This window comes from Blennius ocellaris, assembly GCF_963422515.1.
Source record: "Blennius ocellaris genome assembly, chromosome: 17".
In the NCBI taxonomy this organism is placed as follows: domain Eukaryota; kingdom Metazoa; phylum Chordata; class Actinopteri; order Blenniiformes; family Blenniidae; genus Blennius; species Blennius ocellaris.
In genome coordinates, this window is record NC_137666.1 from 26,076,411 (window position 1) to 26,100,374 (window position 23,964).

General features: G+C 41.8%; 1 protein-coding gene and 1 long non-coding RNA gene across 2 annotated transcripts; both read left to right on the top strand.

Moving 5' to 3' along the window:
• Positions 1-1,315: 1,315 nt before the first annotated feature.
• On the top strand, positions 1,316-2,544 carry LOC308142179. Its single transcript, XR_013936995.1, has 4 exons — positions 1,316-1,450; positions 1,539-1,629; positions 1,719-1,863; positions 2,328-2,544. It is a non-coding gene; the product is annotated as an uncharacterized lncRNA (long non-coding RNA).
• A 1,713-nt stretch (positions 2,545-4,257) lies between these two features.
• On the top strand, positions 4,258-22,826 carry lrrc9 (leucine rich repeat containing 9). Its single transcript, XM_080512515.1, has 33 exons — positions 4,258-4,378; positions 4,557-4,658; positions 5,582-5,800; positions 6,502-6,642; positions 6,736-6,799; positions 6,905-6,975; positions 8,099-8,281; positions 8,380-8,535; positions 8,657-8,874; positions 9,397-9,528; positions 9,622-9,798; positions 9,872-9,986; positions 10,936-11,071; positions 11,161-11,292; positions 11,368-11,483; positions 12,796-12,969; positions 13,060-13,179; positions 13,356-13,547; positions 13,643-13,768; positions 14,180-14,320; positions 14,412-14,589; positions 14,670-14,890; positions 14,981-15,100; positions 15,192-15,322; positions 15,414-15,522; positions 16,092-16,225; positions 17,417-17,553; positions 17,974-18,191; positions 19,314-19,382; positions 20,245-20,370; positions 21,502-21,673; positions 21,805-21,958; positions 22,626-22,826. The coding sequence occupies exons 2-33, from the start codon at positions 4,605-4,607 to the stop codon at positions 22,657-22,659; spliced, it is 4,470 nt and encodes a 1,489-aa protein (XP_080368641.1). The 5' UTR covers positions 4,258-4,378; positions 4,557-4,604; the 3' UTR covers positions 22,660-22,826.
• The last annotated feature ends 1,138 nt before the right edge of the window (positions 22,827-23,964 follow it).

Sequence of the window (23,964 nt, forward strand, 5' to 3'; positions counted from 1 at the left end):
GTCCGTCCCTGCAGTTTGTTTTCTACAATTAAAGCTTAGTTTTATTTCCTCACTGAAGTTAGCACGAGAGGACATTTAAGGAGAAGAACATGCAAAACAACCCAGTAAACAGATGTAAACTATTTGGATATAGTATCTTCCTGGTATAAAACCCTTCAGCTCATGGTTTGCGGCAGAAATTGGGTGTCTCAGGACATCTACACGACAAAAAAATACTCTCAAAGAAAAAATACACTTTGAGGTAAAATGCTGTCATAAAGCAGCACATAAGTCTAGTTCTATAGGTCTATGGCCACATTGGTCTTGCTAGGATGGACCTTATGCAGCTCATCTGGGATGAAACTTTTATCAGTGCATTCACATGATAAAATTATTAAAGGTTATGAGAGAAACTTTAAATCAAATGTGTAACATAATGCAGTGAATCATTTAGATGTTTGTCTGTGCCACATATATAGAGAACTGAAATAGCATTTCTTTTCACATCTGCATTAAAAAAAGAATTTCACACACTAAAAATAGAAATAATTGATGTAACATATACACAGGCTATGAATATAATAATTTAAGAGAAGTATAAAAAGATTAGTAATGTAAACACTGCAGTGAAATCAACACAATAAAGTGAACAGAAAGCTATAACAAATATAAATGATGATGATTGACTTGTTCTTTTTTCAGAGGAAATCTTCTATTTTAAATTAAATTAAACAAAAATAATGTGAATACGTCTCTTGTTTTGCAGGATTTTTTAATCCAGACACAGAAATGTCTGCATGTTGGTTGTGCCTTAAAATCTCACCAACATCTGGAGGAGTCATCCAGCTGTGGATGTAAGACCACCAATGAGAGCACAAGGTACTACAACAATAGTTTGTACAATTATTCAATAGATGTGTGTCGTATGGCAGAAATGACTGAACAACTTGGCTGAGACATTTATTCTGCACTCTGTGTTGATGTTGTGTCTTTATATGAGGTCACTACTTTCATCAAGGTTTAATCATCAACAGGAGTTTGATGATCACATTGTCAAAGTAAAATATCAACTGATTCTGCATCTTGTCTACAGTTGGTGATTAATATTGTTTAAATCACAGAAACAATGATTCCCAGACAGTTTTGACTTTAATCAGTGGAACTTTTCTGCTGCGTCTTTTCATTGGTTTTCACAACATATTTTTCTCTGCAGGATCATTGAGGCTGTTGAAGGAGGAGGAAGATCCTCACTGTGTTTAGCAGAGAGCAGATCAAGGTGAGTGAAACAAACTGTGCTGTTAGTGGTTCTAATATCTGTTCTCTCTTCTCTCTTTGATCTTTGGCTTCAGAGCTTCATGATGACCTCATGGACTGGAGGGTCGTTCAGACAGAATGAACCTCTGGAAGATGTCGTCTGCATCACCTGCCCTCCAGCAGCACGTCATCATGAAGATGTTTCAGTGACCAGCAGGTAATAAAAAATCTCTTCAATCAAGTTTGAGAGTTTTTACGTAACATAAGCTTGATTTGTTTACTTTTATTCCTCTGTACTGTAACAGATGTTGGAGCTACTGGAAGAGATGGAGGAGGTGACAGGAACCAAGAAGACCAGAGACTCATCGTTATGTTTTTGATGTTATACTTCCAGAAGTAAGACGATCAATCAAATGGAGGACATCATAGAAGTAAAGTGGTCAATATTTTGTGTCTTTTGAAACCATCTACATGCACCTTGTCAGTGTTTTTCAGATCATCATCAACATCCTGATGGGCTCAGGTCACACAAGGCTTAAGGCAGAGGTCATCATAGCCAGTGGGAGAAAGTTCTAACACTCTCACTGGAGAACCAACTGGACACGATCAACAAGAGTCTGAATGCATCCGGTGATGGTGTAGTAATCTTATAACTTCCTGTTTTCACCTGATAGTAGAGTGTAGCTGCACTGCTGCCACTAATTACCATCTTATCTATTGGAATCTGTACCTTTAGTTTTGGTTCTCAGAGTTCTGGTTTACTGGAGGTTCCTAGGTTTTCTAAAAGTAGAATGGAGGCGGAGCTTTCAGGTTCCACTTATGTGGACCCAGATCCCAGTTTCAGTTAGGGGGCTGAAACAGTCTCTATTTTTAAGGTTAGGATAAAGAGTTTTCTATTTAATATAGCTTATAGTGAGAGCTGCTTCAGGACACCCTGGACCATTTTGTAGTAAAGCTGCCAGAGGTTAAGATGTTGGAGGACATGAACTGAGCTTCTTTACTACTTCTTTACCACTATTACATGTCACCAACATTTACTACTTCTTTACCACTATTACATGTCACTAACATTTGCCTCTCTCTCTCTCCTGTAGTCTGTCTCTCAACCTCCCTGCTGGATGTCTGACAATGGAGCTGAAGGTGGTTTGAAACCTCCTGTCCTGATCAGTCTTCACAGAGTGGATCTCTCTCTTATCTATCTGTCTGTCTGTCCTCTCTTCTGTCCTCTCACCCCAACCGCTCAGCAGAAAAGACGCCACCTCTGACTCTGGTTTCTGCAAAGGTTTCTTCCTGTTAGAGGGACTTTTTTCTTTCCACACTTGCTCATATGAGTTTTCTCTATCAAAGTCACCTGTGCTTGTGTATAAAATAAAGAACAATGACTTGATTCATGGATATTTGATTCTTTTAAAGTTGTCAGAGGTACTTTTTGAAGGTTTGTCATGGACATTTACTCCTTTCCTGCTAAAGTAACTACAGTTACTCTCCATTCTTGTAGTTTGTTTTGCTTAATGTACCACACATTGTCACTGCATGAATGAAGTAGGCAGATCAGTTTAGTAGCAGAACTCTACAGATGTGGTTCCAGCTGCAGTGTCTTGCTGAAATAGGTTCAGAGAGAGTTGGACAACTTCGTCAATCATGTACACAGCAAGTGTATACAGAATAAACATTTGCTACGTGGCTCAGCAACAATCTGGGATATAAAATAACAGGTACAGTGATGTGAAATGGAAATGTAATACAGTATATAGAACAGAGAAGAGTGGGGTGAGATGAGACACTATGTTGTCCTGAAGGTAAGGAAACATGACAAATAGAATGAAAGCTTTTTCAGGATGTCTGAAATAATTCTGCCTCATTTCATTGTCAATAATTCCTTACCAGTAAGACATTATTGTCTCAAATAGCAACGTTTAATTTCTTTTCAGAAATCTTTGGAGTTATTCCATCTGAGCCTGGAGAGCGATCAGTCTGATTTTGTGATGATACATTGAAATTAATTGTTCAAAATTTGGTTACATATTCTTCTACATTTGTAAAGTTTTACAAAGTTTTATGAGAATCAGATCTAATTGAAAAGTGATTCAACGTTTTCTTAAGAAGATGCATAGAGGTTGATAAAGAAACTCAAAACCTCCTTCATTATACTTTATGTTCAAATCATTCTTCCCCATGAGTGATTTTTTTCTAGGCTGTGTTTGTATAAATGGAATATGGAATATGATGGGTGTGGTTCTCCCTCTTCAATCCACTTGGCTCTGGACCTTATAAATACTCTCTGAGCTTTATTCACATTATATCTACCTGGATGTTCCTCCAGTGTACTTGTGCTTCCTCGAACTGAACGTGATCCATGAAACCGTGACGCTATGTTAAGCCACTGACGATAGTTGTCCTTTTAAATATGACGGCGACCACATACACGTATGGCGGCGGCCAAAAACAAGTATGTCGACAACCGCAAACGAGTATGTCGGTGCCCGTAAGCCACCATTATGATACCGCACTGGCGAAGTTTGAGTTTTGAGAGTAGTATGGCGTTGACCAATAATGGGCAATAATCGCGGCGTCCGCAAACAAGTATGTCGGCGCCCAATAACAAGCACGTCAGCGGCCGTACACCGCCATTTTTATACCGCACTGGCGGGGTTTCAGTTCTGGAGGAACACGGTTGCATTGTGGAACATGTACTCTTGGCTCCCACCGACAGTGGCGCTGTAATTGTGCCTCGAAACAAAACATGGCGGCGACCGCCAGGAACCAGCCAATATCCCATGTACTACTGCCTCCCACCGACAGTGGCGCTGTGGTGATGTGTCGGTTCAAAATGGCAAAACAAAATGGCGGCGATCTTAAGGAAGCGAACATATTGTCGGCCATCTTGGATTCTTCAATGACGGCTTCTCCCTCGTTCCGGCCCCGGACGTTACCGTGTGCGCATGCGTGGGAGTTCATAGGTAAGGTTTAAAGGTAAGACTTTACTGTGATCTATCGCAATCAATTGCTCGACACTGAGGCTGTGGAGGACGCTTTTTGTTCTTATCCTTGACTTGTTTCCATTGTTATTATTATTATTATTCTGACCACTTTTTCGACACGCATCTCCTCCTTCAATCATCGGCGGATTTTGACCAGGTTACAGGTAGGTTTGAACATATTACAGTTAAGTTTAACCAGGTTACCGGTAGATTTGAACTCATTACAGTTAAGTTTAACATGGTTCCAGGTAGGTTTGAGCAAATTGCAGTTAAGTTTAACCAGGTAGGTAGGTTTTGCTAAGATACAGTTAAGTTTAACGGCTCTGTTTCTGTACACTGTAGATTCTAAGAAGATTGAAGCCAGTATTTCCAGTCGGCTGCAGAGTCACCATGCAGAGTGAGAAACAAAAGAACCACAGTGATGAAGAAGTGATTAGAAAGCTGGTAAGAATGAAACTTGAGCATTTTGTGAAGTACTGGGAAAATGATCCTTCAAGCACTTTAAGAAAATGTATTCAAGAACTGAACTGAATTATATTGTATTGTATTCTTGTTGGTATTGTAATGTAAGAGAAATATAACTGATAAGCATAAGATACCTTCCATCTTGATGGAATAAGTACTTCTCAGTACGTTAGTCTGATAAGTAATAGGTCATCTAAAATGAAATATATTAATGCCGAGTTAATAAATAGGCGTTGACCCCGTCCTAATCATGAACCTCAACTGTACATGTGAGGAGAGCTGAGCTGCCACATGATGAGCCAGTGGAGTCAGGGGTCATACTCGGGGACCCACAGTGGTGACATGTCAGCTTTGGGGTTCAAACCAGCAAACTTCCATTCCCAACTTCACTTCTCTAACGCTAGCCACTTTTACTTGCATGTGCTTGTAGATTTAGCTCATGAAGTTTCCTTAGACAATCAGTATGTGTAAGAGTGGGAAAAATAGGCTGCATGCCAGGTCTGTTTCATCTGCAGGTCATTCAACTCCAGGTGGACTGACTAAAGAGAGCCAAATCAAAAGGGATTGCAGGCAGTGGTTCTCAGTGTGATTGTTAAAAAGCACCCACAGTCACTTTATTACGACACCCTTCTTCTATAACACTTCATCCAGATTATTGTTGTGCAGAGCTGGAACCGATCCCAGCTGGCTGTGAGGAAAGGCAACGCATTGACACCTGCTCACAGTTTAGAGTCAACTATGAACTGAGATACATATTTGTTGACTGTGCGGGGACACTGGAGTGGCAGTGCCCCCACAGGGACAACATGTAAACTCCAAATGAGCCGCGGGTTGGTTGAAGTAGTAAAATCACTTTAGCACATAGTGATGTTTAGTAATGTTGTCATTATTTTTCTCAACAGTGCACGGTCAACGGAGTGTCCTACGACAAAATTGCACAAGAAGGCAGTAACATGAAGTCTTTGGAAATCTTCTTCTCGGGTTTTCCTCACATGGTTGGGCTCTCGTTCTTCCCGAGGCTCCGCCAGCTCATCATCATGGACCAGGACATAAAGCACATGGAAGGCCTGGAGTGTTGTCCTCTGCTCCTGGAGCTGTGGATCGTCCAGTGTCACCTCACAGTAAGTTTGATATGGTCTCTAATGATGAATATCAACATTTGTATTTCACAGACTTTTTGTGAATGACGGCAACTTGTGTTTAGCCTTTAGTCTTAGTAGCTTGCTTACAACAATATCATTAAACCTAGACAAGGGGAGATCTATAAAACATGGAGGGCAGTGGCCCTCCTGGATTGGACTGGACACCACTCTTTTAGTGAAAAGAACAATGAGGATATTATGATAAAGTCTATGTTTAATCCTTTAAAAATATTCTGTACATGTCTTTTCAACATTACATCACTTCCAAAATATAATTTTTTTCTTCAAATGTTGTTAAATCCACAACATAACTGTGTGCTTCAGTTAAGAAATGTGCTGGAAGACCTGAAATCCTGTCTGCCACAGTGCTAGTTAGAAACCTGCTGTTTGTCAGGGTACAAGGTTCCTGACAAACAAATTCACACACACAGTGTGGCACTGACAAGTAATAGCAGTTCCCTCTATGGAAAGTACATTTTAATGTTTGCTTTTTAAAATGTTGACCTTGGTGTTGGCCTGTGGGCCTCAGGAGCCCCTGTTCTTCCTCACAGTGACAGATAATCGAATCAAATGTGATACACGTGAACCATCATTTTGATTTCAAGCTAATGTTGAATAAAAGGTGTTTCTTTTCTCACATATTGTGAATAACATCTTGTGCTCTCTTGTCTCCATCACAGGAGATATCTGGATTACAGAACTGTCTGCAACTGGAGAAACTTTATCTTTACGATAATCAGATCAGGAAAATACAAAATGTTCAATTGCTGGTCAACTTAGAAGTTCTGTGGCTCAATAATAACTGCACAACACAGATACAGGTTTGTCTGTCTGTCTGTCTGTCTGTCTGTCTGTCTGTCTGTCTGTCTGTCTGTCTGTCTGTCTGTCTGTATATAATTTTTCTTTCTCTGCAGGGTCTGAACACACTCAAAAAGCTTCAGGAACTAAACCTGTCTGACAACCAAATAGAAAGAATTGGTAGGTTTCTATCAGTCCTGCATGTTTGCCTTCGTGTGGCTGATGAAGACTGGATGAGCTGTTTAGCAATGCTGATAATTAAATATTTTCTCTGCATCTCCTCAGGGCACAGCCTTGATCTCAACGTGAGCCTTCACCATCTCAATCTGTCCGGGAACACAATCAGCTCCTTTAAGGTAAGATTAAAAACACCAGTATGCTGAAGACATTCTTGCAAAAAGTTGTTGGATTTCTCCCAAAAAAATCTTATTAAAATACTTTGTTTGACAAAAGACCTATTCTAAATTAGTTAAAAAAAAAAAAAAAAGTCATGCCCTTTCAGATTTTCAGTTATTTCAACAACATGCTTCCAGAACAGGACTTTCATCAATGTATTGGTCAGCATATTAGACATTTGTAATTCCACATTCAATTATATGCATCCATTGTGCTCATTTGGTTTAGTGTTTTATAAGCAGGTTTTATTGGTGACAGATCTTGGACGTATACTGTATATGAGTGGGTGAACTCATTCAGAGTGTTTAGTTGTTTGATTCAGGGACATTTTGAAGAAACGCAGAGAGTTTTGTGGCTTTGATTAAAATGTCACCTCAGATCTGCTTCCTGCGGTCCTCCTCTGAAAGCAGCTCAAAGAATTCCAATATTGTCATTCACAGCACATATCACTGTAGATTGTATTGCCAGCAGGATCAAAAAGAAGTATCGTCTTTACTTGGCATTCACAGTGTGACATTTCTTTTTTAGCTGCTGTGCATTACATACCACAAATATAAAGAAGTTTCAAAGGATGGTTTTCCTATTATGCTCTTGGTAGAATATATCCACACTTTATTCTGTGCAGCCAGCAAGGTGGAGGTTTTATATATATATATGTGTATATATATATATATATATATATATATATAGACACACACACACACAGATTTAAGTTGCAACAGCTGTATAAAAATATATATCTATTAATGTAAATTTTCTCTGGAAGCCCAACATTCAAATAGGAAATCTCTGAGAGAAACAAACAATGAGTCTTTGTGGACACGGTTCAAGTTGTGGGAGTTGCTCTTTGTCCGACACTTCATAAACCAATGAGAATAGACAATGCAGAGCATGTTCTCATTGAATGCTCATGCTCGTTGGGTCATTTATGTGGCTACGAGAAGTAATCCACAGTGTTTCTAGTGTTTTCTAAGGATATCTGGTTACAGGAAGCTAAAATCAAAAGCTGTGTTTTCTCTTGAGGACTGTACTTTAAGGTCATGCCTGCACCTGACAGCTGAACTTCCTTTTCTGTTGCTACAGGAGCTGACTTTCCTCGCTCACCTCCCAAATCTGAGAGAATTAGCACTGCAGGACTCCACATCAATCCCAAACCCAGTGTGTCTGCTGTGTAATTATGACACACACGTGCTCTACCATTTGCCAGGCCTGCAGAGACTCGACGCCTTTGACGTCTCCAACAAGCTGGTCAAAGAAGCAGCCGAGGTATTGAGAAGACATGCAGGCTTGATCCTAGTGTCTTTCCAGCTCTTATTAGGGAGCTGGATGTATTGCTTTAATACACTGAAGTCTTTTCTTTGTAGTCTGCAGTCTGGAAGAAAATGATGTACTACAACATGCGGGTGCGTACTGCAGAGAGGAACCTGGCAGAGAGCCGGTCCAGTCTGAGGAAGCAGAAGGAAAGTCTCCAACAATTGCCGAAAGAGTGCATCAAGACCCTCAGGAACGCCCTCAAAAGTGTATGTACAGTCTGTTCCAACACTGAGGGAGGAACTTGCTGCATTCTGAGAATCTGTGCAGGATTTGTTATATGTGCCTGAACTGTATAAGAGAACTGTTTCTGTATGGTTGCATTCTCAGCTTCAACGTGAGCTCTCCATGGCGCCAGCTAGCTGCAAGAAGTCCACCTGCATGCTGGAGGATGATCTGGGCAATCCGCCCCACCGGGGGGGAGGTTCAGTCCAAACCAGAGGCTCCACTTCAGACATCAGTCATGATCCAGACAGAGAGAAGAAAATACTCCTGAGAATGGAGGCATTGGAGGAAAGACTCCGAACGTGGACCACAAGGCTGCATGAGTTAGTGCCTGTTTGGATTACTTTTTCTCTCGATGACTTCAGTTTACAAAACTTGAGAAAAAATTTTTTTTGTCATTCCCATCTGACAGGATTCAGTATTTTCTGGTAATTGTGTTATTTTCTCTCGTGTTGACACATGAACACCTTTCAGATTTATCATCAGGGAGTATGTAATGTAGTTTGTAGTCTGAATAACTGTACAGTCTGGAGGTCCCTGCGTTAATTAATATTAGTATTAGTTAAACACACAAGTAATTCCCCACAAGTTTGTTTCTGTAGGAACACAAACTGATGTCTGGAGCTGTTCATTTCAGATTTGTTCTTAATGCATATTTTTGTGGGTTTGCAAGATTTTTGCCATTCAGATGAAATTTTTATTCTTGTTTATTCACAAGCTCATACTCTGCAATGCTGCACTGTGCAATAACAATGGCCATCCATTCATCTTCTGTACTGCTTTATCCTGTTCAGGGTCAAAAGGGGGATTACAACAAATAATAATATTCCTCTTCTTATTTCCAGTATTGAAGCCTTCTACGAGCAGGATTTGGCCCGAGCCACAAACAGGATGGACTCCATGGTGCAGTTTCTGCTGATGGAGCTGGAGAGTGTCGGAAACATTCGTTTGGAGGAGGGCAACCCCACAGACCTTTGGTATTGATATCATATGACTCATCATTCCTACAGCCATCATGTGCCATTTCAGTGGGGAAACAAAGAAAAGCTGTCATTTCTCCTGACCTACAGGTTTGCCAACTGTTGCGACCTCCTGCGTTCCCGGTTTGTTCCTTCAGACTACAAGAATCATGGCATTGTTGACATTAAGATCAATACAGTGACCCGCATCCACAACAGTGCTCTGCGGCTTCGCTTTGAGGAGAAGCTGCACAACCTGATAACCAGTGAAGACTCTATCTATACACTGTAAGTTTTGATATAACTATCAGATAGGCTGAAAGTAATTCCGTCACAATAATATGATTATTTTTAAATGAAGAAATTACAGACGTCGACTGGATTACTTATTCTACACACCTGACCCTGAAAAATGTGAAAAGGAAGACATTTTATGTATTGTAGAAGAAGGCTTCAAAACAGTAGAGCAACTAAAGGTACGTTTACCACTCAGACTCCGGGAGAATAATTCAAACTGTTACTCCAGCTAATTCATCTCTGTATACCTGTGTACTCACACAGAATACGATGAATATGCCCAGAAATGAATTCTAACAAACTGTCACTATTCATCACTCGGAAAGTAATTCAAAGAGCAAAAACTTATCTAGTGTGATGTGATTTGTGGATGTGCACTGAGATGTCAACACAACTGCTGTGGAATAATCTGAACCTCAGGGTTAATGTAGGTGTGTGTGTGTGTGTGTGTGTGTGTGTGTGTGTGTGTGTGTGTGTGTGTGTGTGTGTGTGTGTGTGTGTGTGTGTGTGTGTGTGTGTGTGTGTGTGTGTGTGTGTGTGTGTGTGTGTGTGTGTGTGTGTGTGTGTGTGTGTGTGTGTGTGTGTGTGTGTGTGCATTCAAGGACCTGTAAGTGTCTTGTTCTTCATCTCCAAGTCAGTTGGATTTGTTTGTTCATTCTCCGTTCTGAATAAAGCATTTATACCTCAAAGTAGAAATGTAGTGCTCAGCGATCAAAACATGACATTACAGGAAGCACTTATTTGGACAAAGATGAGTCTAAACTGAGGGAATGGACAAATAAGACCCACTAGTCAAAATGCACTTGACCGAAAGACACACCCGAGATGACTTTGAGGACATTCACAGGTCCTCATAGGCACACACACATCTCAGTGCACAACAATTGTATTTAGTATGCACAAATATTATTACAGACACACATCTGTGTACAGAAAATCAAATGCAAACTCACAAATCTTATACAGACCTGAATAAGCAGCTCCCTACAAGAAAATGTGAATCTGTATCTTTTCAGTCAACTGAACACGTCATGCTGTGATTTTTACCTCCATACTGAAGGTCCCCGTTCTATTTTCATATACATGTACATTAATGTAGATGTTTATCATTCCGACTCTGTGTATTAGGTTTTGGGGAAAGATGGCGCTATTCCCTTATCAAACAGCTTAAGTGTGGCTGAGCAGCGCAGAATTGAATATGCACTTCATCAGGCCAGCCAAGGAGACTCCAAGAAAACCCTAGAAACTCTCCCCTTCAGGCACGGTGGGTTTATTGTGCTGTTATTTTAATCCAACAACGCTGTATTGGAGGTTTGTTTATTGAAGCCAAAATCTCTTTTTTTCTGCCTGAAGGTCAGATAATAGTTTCCAAAGTGTTTGTGGGTAACAGTACACTGCTTAAAGGAGAAGCGCTGGACAGAAGTAGCAACTGCAGAGTCTCCTCCGTCTATAGGAATGTGGACACTAAGCACAGGACGAGCGAAGGTACCTGCAAGACGAGAATCATTCCCTGTTTGAGCTGTTCAGTCATTTTACCTCCCTCTATGAATTCTCGATCAGAGGAACCCCACTCCACCAAAACCCAGCAGGGCTCCCCCCGCTGGAGGCAGTGGTTCATGTTCGACCACGAGCTTGTCCTGCCTGAGTACATCATTTCTTTTGAATACGTCACTGAGGTAATCACTCCACATTTTACAGACATTCTTTGACAAAAAACGTAACTTGGCCATACGGAGCACCGCTTCCTCTTGTGTGGGCTGGATGAAATTGCTCCAATTTCAACATGAATGATTTTAATGACACCTTCTGGTGCAAAATACAGTGACATGTCCGATAGCCATTGAACATTATGTTCAATATTATACAAGTTCTATTTTAATGTTAAGGATAATTTGATAACCACAAGGTATCTTCCTTCGCATCGTCAACATCTCAGCTCTGTTCTCAGTGTTGTGCTGAATCCACTAGTATTAAGAAATGTATGTGAAATAGCCGATGGCGTCTTCGCAATTCTTAATTAGTTACTTGATGGTTTCGTGGGCTGGATAGGAGCCTCTTGCAAGCTGGTTTTGGCCCGTAGGTTCTATGTTTGACACCCATGTCATAGTAGATTGTACAGTGTGAACAGTTGCGACAGTTAAGTTACCCACAAGCATGACCTTCTGAGGAATTAAGGCTCAAGAACCATTTAACAACAATCCAGTGAGCAAAGGCACACGCTGAAAGGACTAAAAATAATGAAAGGGAGAAAAACAGAAAGAGGAGAGCTAGAATAAGAGCCAGAGTAAGGAATTAAAAAAGAGAAAAAAAATTTACAGTATAAAATAAGTTAGTCAACCTGACAGTATTACTTAATTATTATTATTATTAAATATTAAAAGGAATGAAACTATGGGTTAAAAGTACAAGGATTAAGTTGGATGAATGGGTAATCAATGAATAATTGAAAAAGCACAAATCAAGAATGGTTAAAAAGGTGAATCTTCATTTTGCTTTTAACTAAGTTACTATTTTGCTCTAGTAATAAAAAAATATGCCTCACTCAATTGGGCTTGGTTCTGACTGTGGGGAAAATTTGACCTGAAGAGCTGAGGGCTCCATATGGTGAAAACAAGCATGAGCAATAGGTAGGACCAATATTAATGAGGGATTAATAAATTATTAAAGATTTTATAATCAGTCCTGAAACTGGCAGGCGGCCATTGCTGAAACGTTAAACGGGTCCTTGACAGCACACAATCAGCTGACGAGTGAGCAAAGTATCACAATAATCCATTCTTCATGTGGTAGAAGAGTCTCTGTGTCGGCCTTACAAAAAACAGGTGCTCTCTGGAAACCTTCTCTAGGTGATAAAAAGCTCTCTCAGTAGGCAGAGTGACCGAAAGTCGACAAGTTAAGAATGAAGACGTATCTTTAATCCAGTACGACATATCAGTAACTTGCACAACACTGCTGATACGGTGGGATGTTTTGTTCTGCTTCTGGCAGGATGAAGATCAAGCGTCCTTGTTGAGCCGTGCTCCAGGCGGAGGAACTTCCCCGGACGCCATCCAGGACGTAGAAGCCGTCAACGTGGAGCTCAAGCCGCTGCCCAAACTGTTGAGCCTGGATGACAAGATCCTCCTCACTGCGGCCAGAGCCACCGCTCTCAGTCACATCACTGTACGTGCGCTGCCTTTTTAAATTCTATTCTTGTTTTGAAACCATTCAACATCCTCTCGGTGGCTCATCATTGACTCGTTGAATCTGCAGGTACTTAACCTTCACAACAACAGTCTGAGCAAGATAAAGGAGATTTCCAGGCTCACGGCTCTGCGGCATCTTACAGTCAGCTTCAATAGGCTGGCGCGCCTGGATGACATTTCTCACATGGTAAAAGTGACAATGAAAGGATACACTTTCATTTAACAGCTCATTTTCAAGTTGGATAAAGAAGCAAGTTATCACAAACTTGCCTCTTTACTATGGGACTGAACCAGTTTGTGAGGCAACACAGGAAGGTATGTGATGATGTTAAACACCGACTGTCTCCGTCCCTCAAACTGCAGCCACACCTGGAGGTTTTGGATGCGAGTTTTAACAAGCTGGAGACTCTTGATGGGCTGCAAGGATTGGCTCAGCTCAAACATCTGGATGTGAGCTGGAACCAGTTGAGCGAGGCCAGAGAGGACACTGCCGTGCTGAAGAAACACACCCCGGCTCTGCTCAGCCTGGACACGCGCTACAATCCTTGGACCAGGGTGGGTGCTGTTACCAAGTTCAACCTCCACTGTCCTTATTTCAGTTCAGGCTCAGATTCAGTGCTGCAGCAGTGACCATGTTTTCCTGTTTCCAGCCTGAAGCAGTCAGAATGATGGTACTGGGCCGACTCACAACCCTCACACACCTGGATGATGAGCTGGTGTCCAAGGAGGAGGCTGCTGAAGCTCTCCAGGTGGCTGCAGGCTCCAGAATTAACCAGGTCAACATTGTACACACTTTGTTTCTTACTAGTGGTGGAGTTGGCACCGTAGTTTGCATGTTTTTCCTGGGTAATGTGGGAGTTTTGTTTTGTGTACTTTGTACACAGTCCAAAATCATACAAGTTATGTTGATGGATAGATTGGAATGAACTTGATCTCTTCTAACAAATCTGCAAAACACAATTTTTACCAAGTGAAAAAAGCGTGAAAACACAGCACGCGTTATTAGAGGTCAAATATTACATTCACTTTATACCCAGAGCAACATTTACAACCAACAGAGGCATTTTGCCCTCAACCAATCAAACGCAACTTAAATGTTATTTAGTCAGCCTTAAATGTAAGACTGATTGACTGGGCTGGCAGTGGTGTGCTTTATTGTGAAAGTTGGGGCTGATTTCTGTTCACAGGCCTCTCTGGTGGCACACTGTCGCACTGACAGCCAGCGTCCTCGTAGCCTCAGTCTGCTGTCCACCGCACAGCTTCTGTGTCGTCCGAGTCCAGCAGCCTGCAGTCTGAGCTCAGAGCTGGACGCAGACTGGACGGCAAAGGTGAGATACTGCAAAGACCATTTAAAAACCTGTGCAAACAATATCAGGCATTACAAGCTCTCTGTGTGGTGTTTTTGGAAATGTTGGTCAGATTACCACCCTGAACCTGGACAATCAGAGGATCAGGAAGCTGACAGGTCTGAGTCACCTGGTGAACCTGCGCTGGGCCTCCTTCAATGACAACGACATCTCTAAAGTGGAGGGTCTGGACAGCTGCCAGAAGCTGGAAGAGCTTTCCCTCAACAACAACAGCATCAGCACCCTCAGTGGTCAGTCACACACTAAACGGTGAGGAACCACGGCGTGAGGCCTTTGTGTGGCTGATTGTTTTCACCTGGTTTCTCCTCAGGACTCTTGAGGCTCCACCGTCTCAATAAGCTCACCATGGATGGCAACCAGTTGTCCAGTCTGGACGCCTCAGTTTTAGACCAGATGCCCAGTTTGTCTCTTCTCTCAGTGGACAACAACTGCATCACTTCCCTGCGTGGCCTCCACAGACTCCGCTCTCTCCTGGAACTCTACATCGGCAGGAACCAGATATCCCAATCAATAGAAATCTTCCACCTGAAGGTGAGAGGCCTCCGCCAGGAAAAATGACCAAAACACAATGAAATGTCAACTCGGCACATTTATGGTGTTTTTGTGCTTATTTCTTCTCAGGATTTGACAAGTCTCATCATTTTAGATCTCTATGGGAATCCTTTGGAGAAAGTAGAGTATTATCGAATATATGTCTTGTTTCACCTCTCCTCCCTCAAAGCTTTGGATGGAGTTGCAGTGGTATGTGGCAGAACACCGAAAGCAACTGGACACGTGGTATATTATTGTAATTGTACTGATTCTTTGTTATTTTCCCTGTTGTTCTCTCAAGGAAACGAGTGAGAGCGAGAGTGCAAAGAATATGTTCAAAGGAAGGCTAACAACCGACACAATAGCAGAGAAACTGGGCCACTCAAACTACACAGGAATGACAGACTTAACCCTGCAAGCCTGCTCCTTCAGGTCTGCTTCTGCAAACAGACATGTGCCATACTTTTAAAGAGAAGTATGAAAAGTCTTTGTTTTTACTCTGATCTGTTTTCCTCTTTAAAAGGACGGTGGATCTGTCTCCAGCAGACCTCTTCTATAAGCTGAGCAGTGTCAACTTGGCCCACAACAACCTCACTTCCTTCTCCGGCCTCATCTACCTGCCCAACATAAAGGTGAACGTTGATCTCACACTCACTTGGTTTGCTTGATATCAGATGTGTAGAACTCTCCTGGTTCAGGGGCCAGAGAGTTCACTGGACCAGCCACAAAGTAGCACAGTAGCATAGAAATACTAACAATACAAACTCAATTCGCTTCGTTCCAGGTGTGATACTTCCTTCAAAACAATCCACATTCATTCAATTGATTGTTACAAGAACCTGAACATGAATTACATTCTCAACAATAGTTTTATTTGATTGACGCACTCTGCTGAATAAATCTTGTCCTTTTATTTATGGCTCTCTCTTTTTCTTTTTCTTTGCATTGACTGATATACCGATGCTACTTCACTCGCAATGAATGACCAAATCTACATTTCTACTCTTGGCTTGGGCCTCAATGTGTTCTCCATTACGCTGACTTCAACAGTCTAACAGTTGAATACGATCATGTCTTCCTACGGTTCAGACCAGACCTTCTGGCAGGATGGGTTTGAATCCCAGTCCAACTGTTTGACACCCCTGATTTTATAAACTTGAGCCATTAACAAATACATTTTTTGCATTTGTTCTTTTTCCAGGCTTTATGTTTGAACTACAACCACATCGAGTCCATTCTGCCCCGACAGAAGACTCACCTCACCAACAGACAGATCCTGCACAGCAGAGTTCACTCCAGTGGCTATGGCCAGCAGAGCGCGTTCAAAACCAGCAGGTAACCAAGTTGAATATTCCACAAATAACATTCCACACCTTCCATATCTTTCTTCTTGTGTTAACATCTGAGCAAATACATATGAAAAAACAACTCATGTTCTTTATTAGGCATTATATAAAAATGATCCAAAACAAAACATACAGGAAAAACATCTAGATTTTGTGGAGTAGGATTGATGATACTTTGATCGTGGGCAGCAATATAAACATACTAGACAAACACTAATGAATACATGCTAATAGTTTTGATACAAAAAAAAATTCTTTTTGTCAGTAAAAGCTGTGTTCAGGTATGGATTTATGAAGTCAGATGAGAAAAATCAACTCCACTTTTTGTTCCCTGTTGTCTATAAAAATATCATTGTTTAAAGACCAAGACAGGACTAAATAACCTGCCTTACTTCATCCTGTCTCTACTCAAACAAATAATGTGTTAAATACGTTTTTTTCCCCTAATCTACCTAAATGTGAATTATGGAAGTGTATGTTTGATTATGTTTGTGACAAATTGAACAACTTTGTGTTAATTATGCCCTCAGATAGATTAGAAGCTGGTGGGGGAAAAAAACTTCTTATCTTGAGAGCACATATGTGTTTTACTTTAATGATTTATAGGCTAAAATGAAGAGTCAAGAAAAACAAAATGCTTGAAATAAATCGAATTATGATGTGTGGAATACAAATGAAATCTTAAATAAATGTTTCACTGTTTGGACTAAATTATTAATATTATATACCTTGAGATGCAGCAGTAATGCTCTAATACAAGTTCTAAACTTTTGTTTAGTTTTATATTTTGCCCTGATGCAATGTGAGCTGTCACCATTAGGGGGCAGCACTGACCAACTAATGACTGAGCTACAGATTAACACTGTTAACCTTCATTAACTGTCATTTATTTACACAAATAATCTTGTTATTTAAGACCCATATAAATTTTTTTTGGACACTTGAAAGAAAAATATATTCAAGCAATTTATTGAGTCAGTGCCTTGACCTGCAGTCACATGTTTACTGTATAGAAACCAATATGTTTTATGTAATGCCGTGGCAGGCACAGTGCTGTTTGTGTGGCTTCAGGAAGCTGCACCTGGAAGACTTGACCTAGTAAATGAGGCAGCAGGGGGGAGAATCGGACGTACGTTTAACTGCACAGGTTGCAAACTGCTATTTTGTGTCTGTGTTGAAGGGAAACTGGGCCCAATGGCAGCATGGAGCCACTGATGGGAAGCCTGGAGGTTCTTCATTTGAGTCACAATGGCATCTCCAATATGGCCAATCTGCAGCTCAGCAGGCTCACCAATCTCAAAGCACTCTTCCTTCAAGGTATGTACAGCTCACGTCCCACCCCTCCCTCTCCTGGACACTTAAAAGCAGCAACGCAAGTCTCCCATGGACCCCAGGACAGGTCTGTGATGAGACTCCAAGAAAAGAACCACAGACTTCCTTTTGATGGTGTTTGATTGAGTTTTGCTTTGTTGGGGTGGTTTTGCCCGTCTTACTTCCTTTTTCCTTTTTCTTCCTTCTCAATCAAAAAAAACCCTTTTGTAAACTGTCTATAATTGTTGTTACTTTTTACACCAGGGGCAGTCAATAAACACCCCACAACTGTTAAAATGTCCCTAAAATGCTGCATGTTATATTATTTTCACAGTTCATCCTACCCTTGTGTTTCCTTTGTAAAAATACCAAGCTTTTGATTGAGATGTCTATTCATTGTTTTTATGATGTGTGTTTTCTCCGTAGGGAATGAAATCAGCCAGGTGGAGGGCTTGGAGGAGCTTCACCACCTCAGAGAGCTTGTGTTAGACAGAAACCGTATCACGGTCCTGTCCAAGAGCTCCTTCTCAGCCCAGAGCGTCCTCGTAGAACTGTGTCTGACCGGGAACCGGATCCGTGAACTGAACCACCTGGAATCTCTGACTGAGCTCCGCAAGCTCTTCCTCGACGAGAACAAGCTGCAGGTATTCTCCCCCGGCTGCAGTCGTCTCCTCGTACGCTGGAGTTTTTTAATGTTTATATTCGGACTTTTAATGAAATTGCATTTTCAATTAAGCTGCCTGAAAGACTCACAGCACAGTGATTTTCTGAGGTCACTGCCGAGGTCATAGCCATCTTTTGAGCAGTTCTTGATTTACCACCAACTTTTACTGATTGGTTCACATGTGTTAGATGTTTGAGAATGCATTTCATTCAGCGTGCGGCAGTATTACTTTTCTCCGCATTTGCAAAGTAAGACATGAAGTATAGTAATCATGAGTCATTACCACCCACTGTGGCATGCAAGGGGGTAGCATTAGGGAGAATCAAGTTTGATTGAAGGTCAGGGTCGTGCGTGTGAAGAAAGAGGAGAGCAATCAGGACAACGTGTAATCAGCTTCTCAGTCTGCATCTCCTCACCCAATGCAAGTGATTTGCACTTTCGTTGGCAGTTCCTCCTTCAGTCCACTTCCTTACTATTGCCACGTTTTCAATTGAGACATGAAATACAGCAATCATCCCAGAGCATCAGTCCTCACAGTGGGGGTGTCTTTGAATCGTCACCAAGGCCGAGCGAAAAGCTCGACGTGGTCGAAAACACCCCCATGCTCTGTTGTGTGCCCAAACTCGCTCATGAGATTAATAAGAGCTCATACATGTAATCCTTCCCATCAGCTGCTTCCATCCTCCCGACACCAAAACTATGAAACCTTCAGCCCCAATACATATGGTTCCATTATTCACACAAAGCAGTGTGAAAGGCCAGTTCAGTCAGCCGTTCCCTTTTTTTTTTTCTAGGAAGCCACCAGAGAACCTTTTTTTTTTTTTAAAGGCAGGAAACTTCCTCTCTCACCCCAATTCACATAAACAATTAAATGATGTTTACGCTCACAAGCAAAGAAGAAGAAGAAGCCTTAAAAATTAAAGCAGTGGGTAGTTTACCAGGTGTGATCTAGACTCTAGAAAGTGTTGTAGAAAATGTTTTCTCCCCCGTGACCTCGAGATACAACAACAAGTGGATTCTTGACCTCAAGCTGGGAACGAACGACTTGAATGAGGCTGTAGTTATTGGAGAAAAAGTTGAAGTGTTGCTCTATTTGTTGCAGGACATGGCAGAGTTGGATAAACTGGTGGTTCTTCCTTCATTGATGGAGCTGTCTCTGGTTGGCAATCCGGTGAGTATCACAGGGTTTTCTGGACAGTCTGTTCAGTGGTGAACCGGCTCACATCCTATTCTAAGTTGCAACGTCCAAACTGTGAGTTTCAGCACATTTTGAACTCATTCTATTACGGACAGATGACAACAAGCGTCCTTCCACGCTCACTGTCTCACTTACACAATCCAGAAAACAGACTCAGTCCCACTCTTTCCAAACTAAGTGATTACACCATGGGCCGTCTGCTGCACACAAATGGGCTGGCGTCAAAGGCAAGTCCGTTGACCAAATGGCAGCTTGCTATTGGCCCTGTTACCTCACCCATCTGGAGCTGATGGACCAGGCCTGAGAAGAGCCTGCAGCCCAGGGCCTCTCTCCCGTCCAGAGGGTAATGCTCAGCTGTGGTAGCCTCGTTACTGCTCAATCCCATCCCCCATATCGTCCCATAAGGGGGGTTTAATCCTGCCAGGGGGTAGAGGCCAACAGCCACCCTGGAGACAATAGCTCCTGCTGTGGACCACATGAGATAGCCCCTTCACCCTGTTCCCTGGCCAGAGTCTGTCCCTTCCTCTTCATTGGTAGGACATCTATTGGCATGCAGCCACAACTGAACCACAGCAGCAGTGTCCTGCAGGAACATGTGGTTCTGTTACCGGACAGTCTGGCTTTTGTCCTCAGCTGTGGAGGGGCCGACCTGCTGCTGTCAGCGAGGTCACTGGAATAGCTGCTGGGAACTGGAGAACTACGCTGGGACCCACATAGCATCATATTTATCCCAGATGTCTCAGACCCAACTTCACTCTCACTCACATTTCTGGAGTTTTGCTTAAAGAAGTGTCTTTTACAAACAAGCAAAACTATATTATATATTCTTCCTCAGGTGGCCAGAAATTCTCGACACAGACCAGCGGTGGTGCTCAGACTGACCCAGCTGCAGGTCCTGGATGGTGAGACCATCACTCTGGAGGAAAGGACCAGAGCAGAGCTCCCCTGCACCGATCAGTCTGTGAGGCGCACTACACAACAAACACACACAATGTCACTGCTACATATGTCGACCTATTTCCAGCTTAAAAAGCTAAACCCTTGTAAAGATTATTCCTGTATTTATGACAAGGCATGTTTCACAATAATACCAAAAAAATTAAGATTTAAGTAGATTTCCCTTTAGCATTCTTCTAAAGCTTATGTTAAAGTAATGAAATAATTTGTTTTGTGGCAGCAGAACATATGCAGATATGAAAAATAAGGGAGATTTTACATTGAATTCAATTCTACAAACTAATGTGGAGCATTGTCATAAAATAAAACCAACAGTTTTTTATATTTACATATGAATTTGTGAACGCGACAGGCAGGCTGAGGAACACTGCTGTAAGGTTGGTTCTCTCACACTGATCTTCTCTCCCCTTGTCACATTTAATGGAACTAGAAATAAATGTAAATCTCCAAGTTTTCATACTCAACATAAGACCTTATCATCTGAGGAGAAGACCACCTCACAAGAGCAAAATGTTGAGCCACCAAAAAGAGGCCAGCTTCTGTCAATCTCTTTCACTCCAACTGATATGATGTTCATGTAATGGAAGAGCGGGGCAGTAATTCTCCTGCAGCTCTGAATTAAAAGCAGTCTAAGCCTACTACCATCATCCTGCTGATTAGTTGAAATGTGCCCGGCCGATAATGCACCAGTGGATTTACCCCCTATTAGCCAGGTCAACATGACCCCCTCTGCTTGTTAATCATGGATATGGAAATGACAGAGCTGAGGCGCAGGGTTTTCTCATTAAAAACACAAACACAGAACCTCCAGTTGACTCTCCCTTGTCACTCTCAATCTTGGCCCGTATCTGCATTTTGCCTGAATTTGAGCTTTGTTATTGATGAGTAGTAATTGCTGCTCCTCCTCTAAGATGCTTATATATGTGGAAAAACAGTCTAATCAACAATTCCCTGCCGAGTGTGTGGGTGGAGTGAGCACATCTCACAGACGACAGACAATATAGAAAGAAACAAGCCATGCATACGCCATTGAGGTCAAAGACTTGACCCTGGAGGCACTTAAGACATCATCTTTGCATATCATGTGAACTTATACTCTTGTGGAGATTTATGTTGTTCCACGTTCTGTTCTCAGCACCCGGGAGCATCTTTGTCAACTGCTGAGATTAACCTCCCTGGACCGCTCCCCCTCACGCCTCATAACACCACAGTGAGAGGGATGAGTATAAGTGGAGGGCTGCAGAGCTTCATGCACGGCCACAGCGTCCTGCCAGGACGTGTGGATGAGGACCATTGCATGTACAAATGTAAGTGTAGCCCTTGATTTGTTGCAGAGCCTCAGATCAGCAAGCATAACTTTTGGGGGGAAGTAACGTTCTTCATGTTACAGTACAAAGTGAAATCTCTGCTATGACTGAACATTTCATTCCCAATGCAGACAAGAAACACAAGTACAGCACTGTTGCTCGAAGCGGCCAAACCGACATCAACTTGCGACATGGCCGAAGAGCAGGAAGCAATCTGCCAACCACGGGTCTCCTGTCTGAGGGAAACAGAGTCACACTCACTTACAAACAGGAGTCAGACAGCAGGTAAAGACTCATGGGGATGAATTGGATTGTTTCCTCGAACCCTTAATAAGCTACTGTGAGTGTGAAGTGAGGATTTTGAACTTCAAAGGGTTTTTTAATGTCTATATTTTAGACTTTTAAATCATTTTAAAGATAAATCATTACATCCAATCCAGGCAGATAGTGGTGCAAAACTGATCAAAATCAAAAATCAGACTTTTTACTGTTTCTAGTGGTAATATTCTTCTTATAAATGGTACATGGATTTCACCTATATCGTGCTTTTCCACTGCATAAGCAGTCCCCAAAGCACTTTGCATTGTTAATCACATGAACTCATTCACACACACATTCACACACCAATGGAGTTGACTTTACGCTACATCCCATCACTGTCATTTGTTATTTACACATACGTTGGACTAAATATGAATAATTACACTTTCTGAGTGTATGTTTTAGATGTCACTTGCAGTAGATTTCACAATTTACAGTTTTTTATATCAATGGAGTGAACGAACTCATAAAGGCAGATGCTATAAGAAAAACTACTACAAAAATAACACCTATCCCAGTAATTGACAAAGTCATTATAACCTATTTTGTAGTAATTCCTTGAATTAAGAATTGTTACTTTAATTTAAAACATAAAGGATTCACTGGAAAAACTATGCTCTTTTTCCTCCAGATTCTTCAGTGGTGGTAAACCTCCACCCAGGTAGCAGCTCCATCATGTTGACAAGTGACAATACAGAGGTGAACCTGCACGGCGGCTGTGAATGCCGGTCACATTCACAATATTTTCACCTGCTTAAATGGCACATAGGCCATTATCAAGTATTTTATAAGTTTGATAGGTTTGCAAGTATCTGCATACCTCATATTATCTTCAACAACACACACTTCATCCTCAGCTTCAATAAAATGTTTGATTTTTCTTCAAACTGCCTTTGATGAATTGAATGAAGGTGCTTGAATGCAGTATGTCATTCAGCCAAGATGCTTTCAAATGCATTCAGCATGACTCACTTCATTTTCTCTTCACGTATGTGGATCACTATCTGTGGTAATCTGAGGATGAGAGGTTTTGGTGTCATTTCATCTGCGATGCTCTCCTTTGCCCCAAACAAGTGGGAAAAAAAACAGCCACAGATGTAAGGCCGTGTCCGCCTGGCATGCCCAGTCCATTGGGTCAAATGCATCCCCAACAAGTGGATAATCCAGCTTTAGCACACCTCTCTGCGGACAATAATCTGCAGTCGCTCAGATAAAGATGTAATCTTGAATAAGGTCCAAATGGATTTCAGAGATTGTCGGTTTCATCATGTTAGCCTCTTTTCGAAAAGCCCACTGCAGTTTGCTCTCTAAACAGGCAAATCTGGTGTGTTGTAATGAACCTACTCCACTTGAGATTTATGATGTTGGTTCTGCCGAGTGTAATCCTGCCAGACTTCCTGTTGTTTTGGCTTCTGGTTGTGATGAAGTAAACAAAACCAACAGGCTGGATATGGAGGATGAGGCCCATATCACTTGGTGCACCACCTTTGTGACACAACTGACTTGATGGTTCACTTTAATTTTAAATATCTATCAATGTTTATGCTACTTTATCCACTTTGGAGTTACGTGGTCTCCAAGTTGATCTCAACTACTCTCTCACACTTTCACGTCTGCAGGCAATTTAGAGACACAAGCTCACTTAATTCACACGCTCAGGTAGAACATGCAAACCCCCCACAGTGTCTTTGAGACAAGAGTATTGTCACCATTACACAACCATCACAATCCTTGTGAATTTTAAACAATGATTAATACTCGCATGTGACACAACAAGTGAACACAAAGACGGTTTCAGGAAAAATCTGCCAAACAAACAGCAAAGGCATCAATTTTTCACCAACAAATTCCATTCCTGCCGTGGTGGTGTTGACATGACCACTAGATGTCCTTAGAGCTCCATTACTACTGCCAATCAGTCCTGACTGTTTTCCTTCAGGCCTGCTGCTAGTCATCTATCAGTTGAAGGG